The sequence below is a fragment of the Alosa pseudoharengus genome, unplaced genomic scaffold (assembly GCF_046254945.1).
Source record: "Alosa pseudoharengus isolate Yale_2024_CS ecotype anadromous, Long Island Sound unplaced genomic scaffold, YU_APseudo_1.1 YU_APseudo_1.1_scf_15, whole genome shotgun sequence".
Taxonomy (NCBI): Eukaryota; Metazoa; Chordata; class Actinopteri; order Clupeiformes; family Clupeidae; genus Alosa; species Alosa pseudoharengus.
In genome coordinates this window covers 31,377,090-31,382,089 of record NW_027468620.1, presented here as the reverse complement: position 1 = coordinate 31,382,089, position 5,000 = coordinate 31,377,090, and the positions used below count along the sequence as shown (strand labels likewise).

General features: G+C 45.8%; 1 protein-coding gene across 4 annotated transcripts in view; it reads right to left on the bottom strand.

Moving 5' to 3' along the window:
* The window catches only part of cep170aa (centrosomal protein 170Aa), a 79,335-nt gene that overhangs the window by 47,864 nt on the left and 26,471 nt on the right, over positions 1 to 5,000 (bottom strand). For all 4 annotated transcript variants that reach the window (XM_076286243.1, XM_076286245.1, XM_076286244.1 and 1 more), the window contains exons 4-6: positions 3,499 to 3,577; positions 2,840 to 2,898; positions 1,151 to 1,325 (exon numbers count right to left, since the gene is read on the bottom strand). In XM_076286243.1, coding sequence (XP_076142358.1) covers positions 1,151 to 1,325; positions 2,840 to 2,898; positions 3,499 to 3,577 — 313 coding nt within the window. The remainder of the gene's footprint in view (positions 1 to 1,150; positions 1,326 to 2,839; positions 2,899 to 3,498; positions 3,578 to 5,000) is intronic.

Genomic DNA, 5,000 nt, shown 5'->3' with positions numbered 1-5,000 from the left:
TCCTCTTCTCTGAGCGGAACACGGCGAGTGCCAGGGCAGTGCCCCTGTTCCACCCCCCTGTGGCACCAGGTCAACACACCCGGGGCAAATATAGCCCGTGCTGGGTATTATTACTCTGATCTAGCTACAGGACAGAGCCTATTCTCCCATCCGGAGGAGAGGAGGAGGACGGAGTGGAGCTCATCTGATAACAGACTAAATGTGGCTGCTCAGATTGTTTGGACAGACAGATTTAGTGATTTGTATCGTAGGACTCTGATGAACGCTTGGAAACGAGGATATATCATTTGCCATCGGAACAACTCTAATTAAATAAGAGAATAAATAGGAGTAGCAGATGACAGTGACAGGGATAGAGACGGAGAGAGTGAGACAAGAGAAAGAGAAAGAGAAAGAGAGGAGGGGGGAGTGAAAAGAGATACACTATCTTCATTATTAGTTCTAAAAGAAAAGCCCTGATTCTATCTCTCTCTGTTTGATAAAAGACAAGTGACTTTGATTTAGCCCAATTAAAGCACTGCTCTGCTGACTTGAGTACTGCTCTGCTGACTTGAGTACTGCTTTTGCTGACTTGAGTACTGCTCTGACTTTTAAAGACAGGGTCCTCCATCATTACCGCCTCAATATAAATATGAGAACATGTCACAACTCTAAATCAGTCAGACAACCTTGGGTCTAAAGAATCTCCACGTGATTCAATGCCCCACTCTCCCCACCTCCTTCCATCTCTTTATCTCTCCCTCTCTCCCTCCCTCCCTTTCTCTCTCCCTCTCCCTCTTACGATCTACCTTGGGTAAAAGAAATCCCCACACTGCCTTCCACCATCGATACCTCTAACACTTTTCGCTCTCTCTCCCTCTCTCACTTTCTCTCCCTTCCTTCAATCCCACCTATCTCTCCCTCCATCGCTCCAAACCTCCCTCTCTCCATCTCTCTCTCCCTCTCTCACTTTCTCTCCCTTCCTTCAATCTCACCTTAGGGGCAGCCGTGGCTTACTGGTTAGGGCTTCGGGCTTGGAACCGAAGGATTGCCGGTTCGATCCCCGACCCAGTAGTTACTTATACATCTCTCTTCCTCCATCGCTGCAAATCTCCATCTCTCCTCCCTCTCTCCATCTCTCCTCCCTCTCTCTCTCTACTCCTTCACTCACCTGTCTTCTCGTCTCCTCTCTGCGGCTCTGCAGGTTTGGCCAGAGGTTCGTTGATGGGCTCGGCGGCCTTTCTCTCCGGGGTCTTAGTGGGCGCTGGTTTGGTCTTGGGGGTCTTGGCGGGCTCTGCGGTGGTGGGCTTCTTGCCCAGCTGTAGCTGACTGGTGAACTTCTCATGCTGACACATGGCAAAGGACAGAGGGGATGCATTAGTGGACAGTTATGACATCATAAGGGCATATGGACACGCGTGTGTCAACATGCTGCAGAGCTTGCCGTACACCTGTATGTAGGCCTACAGTAGTAGTGTGTGCTGCAAACGTGTGTGTGTGTGTGTGTGTTTTCTGATGTGAGGGTGTCAATGAATGAGGCTACGAAGTGTAAAAAAACACGGTCTGAAAACATTAAACACATTAAACAGCACAGTACAAGGAGAGAGGAGAGTCGGTGCGCAGACAGACGCAGGGAGAACATTATGAGCCCCCCTTTGAGATGTAACCCTGGGGCGCGTTTCCTAAAACCATAGCTGCTAACTAAGTTGCAATTTCCCATTGCCAACCAACTAAGTTGCTAACAGGTTAGCAACTATGGTTTTGGGAAATGCACCCCAGCTCAGTAGCGCATGCTAACACAGAGAGCTGAGATGTAACCCTGCTCAAGTAGCGTATGCTAACACAGAGAGCTGAGATGTAACCCTGCTCAGTAGCGCATGCTAACACAGAGAGCTGAGATGTAACCCTGCTCAGTAGCGCATGCTAACACAGAGAGCTGAGATGTAACCCTGCTCAGTAGCGCATGCTAACACAGAGAGCTGAGATGTAACCCTGCTCAGTAGCGCATGCTAACACAGAGCACCAGCTGAGATGTAACCCTGCTCAGTAGCGCATGCTAACACAGAGAGCTGAGATGTAACCCTGCTCAGTAGCGCATGCTAACACAGAGAGCTGCAGCGCTGCAGTACTGTGCTGTCTGTAGAGGAGGGTACGGGGAGTACGCTACGCTACGCTACGCTCTGGAAACTTTAAAAACATTGATTAATTATCCGTAGGAGTAGCGAAGTGCCGAGCAGCAGCATCAAACCTCCTTGAGATCCAATATGGCTCCGTGCTGCGGTGTGCTAATACACTCAGCGCTGTGTGTGCTCTCTGTGCAGGAGGGTATGGGGGGGTATGTGTGTGTGTGTGTGTGTGTGTTCTCTGTGCAGGAGGGTATGGGGGGGGCAAGAGAGGGTCCCGGGGGACTCATTAAAGCCCAGCTCTCCAGGCTCTCATACTGTAGGAGCTGATAAATGGATCCTGTAGCACTAGCCCTGGGCTTTTATATGAGCCTTTAATAATGGCAGAGAGCTGCACCCCAGAGATGAATCAAGAGACAAACAGGGGATGTAGGCCACTTATGAGTTAACCTTCAGGACTCCATTCATTCATGTGTATTTAGTCTGTGTGAGTGTGTGTGAGTGTGTGTGTGAGTGTGAGTGAGAGAGACAGAGAGAGAGAGAGAGAGAGAGAGAGAGAGAGAGAGAGAGAGAGAGAGACAGAGAGAGACAGAGAGAGACAGAGAGAGTATGAGTGTGCGTGCTGTATTGTGTGTGTTTTCAGATGTGAGGAGGGTGTGTATGAGTGCTTAGTTGGTTGTGTGCAGGTGTGTGTGTGAGTGTGTGTGTGTGTGTGTGTGTGTATTTGTGTGTCTCACCTTAAGAGCCTCCTCTGGCACATGAAGTTCTCCTCGTACCACAGTAAACAGGTTGGTATGTGAGACAGGTTAAAGAAAGCAACACACCAAAACACCAAACAAGCCAGCCCTTCACACTAGCCTTGTTCAGTCGCCTCATGCAAGACATTATATACAGACAAATACCTTCTTATTCTTGCTCACATCCACATTCTTTTCTTATTTGGTTAGAACCCATTGATTTCTGGTATATAGGTAAACATAGGTAATCGAGTCAAAGATCACCGCTCATCTGTCGAGGTGCAGGATTGGTAGGTAGCTTATAAAAGATAAAAGAAAAATCCGCACACTCCAGTCTGTGCAAAAAAGGTTTTTACTTCTTAGAATCTGCACTTTCGGTCGGCAAACCTTCTTCAGGGAGAGTAAATCTAGTAAAAATACAGTAAATCTAATATGTGAATGAACAGTAGACAGTTCTGAACAGTTGAATGAACAGTTGAATGAACAGTTCTTGAATTTCCCCTTGGGGATCAATAAAGTATCTATCTATCTATCTCTAGACATTCAGTAGACATTCAGTCATTCACAGTGAAACACTTCACATACAGTAACACTGTTTGAAGAGGGCCAGTGGTGAGGGTGACGTTAGCACATCCCTGATATGTCCAGTGAAAGGATATCATATCCAAACCTCAACTTGTCATCTGTCTTCAGAGTGATGTACATCTGTTCCTGGATCCGGACATCATTTACAAACGTCTACAGAGAAAACAAACAGCGCAAGTCACACTCACTTTCTCAAATAGAATGACAATTGCTGTAATACATTACAAATGAGGATACATTTCTCAGTTATTATTGCTAGATATGATCACTTCATTAGCCGTCTTAGTTCCTATCTCACCACCGTCAAGAGGAGAGTCAGTGGTTGAGAAGTTTCACAGAATCCTTCCTGACCACCTGCTTATTAGTCAAGACAGATTCATTGCACCTCATGCTGGAAAATAGCCTACAATATCAAGTGACAAGTTTTGGGTGAGTTTGTGTGTGTGTGTAAGAGAGAGAGAGAGAGAGAGAGAGAGAGAGAGAGAGAGAGAGAGAGAGAGAGAGAGAGAGAGAGAGAGAGAGAGAGAGAGACTTTGTCACGTCTAGAACAGCTTAGCTGGCAGTTCATGAGAGCAGTACTTGCTCCAACGCTGCAGTTTCCTACACAGGAGGAGGCTTGAGCTTAAATCTTTGTGGATTACTTCTGGGCTTTAGTAGTCATTCAGGCGTCGCTCCCAAGGGCATTTTAACTTTAATCCACCAGGCCGACTTCAATCCAAACGTTTAACCTTTGTCTCAAATTGAGGAGTGATTAATCCTTCCGTTTGAAGTATAATCGTTAAATCTGTTTAGCTAGCGCTAACAACTCTTTTGGCAGTAAGATTTTTTTCAAGGGTTCTTAAAAAACAAACAAACAAACAACCAAATAAATAAATAAATAAGCACATTAATGAACTCCTTGCAAATCCGTGACACTCCTCAGATTAATTGAGGCAGAGAAATCTGTCTCACGAAGGACCGGAGAGCTGAGCATCAAAAGCACTTCTCTCATATCCAGGAGACACTCAGTGCATAAACCGATCTAGGCCAAGCCATCGCTCTCCCTGAGACCTTAGACAGAGAGCTAGGTAGATATCATTTATTGCCACACAACAATGTTTGTAGTAATTGTTACAGAAAAAATATGCTCAATCCAGTAGAAAAGAAAGAAAAACAACACAAAATAAATAAATAAATAAATAAATAAATACTGTAGTTCAGATCAATTTCGCAGTGTTCAGGTGTCTGATTGCGAAAGGGAAGAAGCTATTTTTGAAACTTGTGGTTTCAGTTTGTATGGGAGGGGGGTGTGTACAATGACTTCACACCAATCCATGATGCACTCTAAGTACTCAGGCAAAGCTGTTTCTCCTATTAGACATCGGGCAAAATAAAGTCAAAACACAGACTGAGAGAAACCTCTCTCTTGCCTAGACCTCGGCACAGAGCTGTAGACAAGACCACCCTGAGTCCAAGTCAAGATTGAGTGGTACAAGTCCAAATGAGAGAGACCAGTCAAGACCGAAAAAGAGACCAAATGAAGCTTCTCCAGCTCTACCTTGGACTAATGAGACAAATTCTCTTCCTGGAGTCGCAG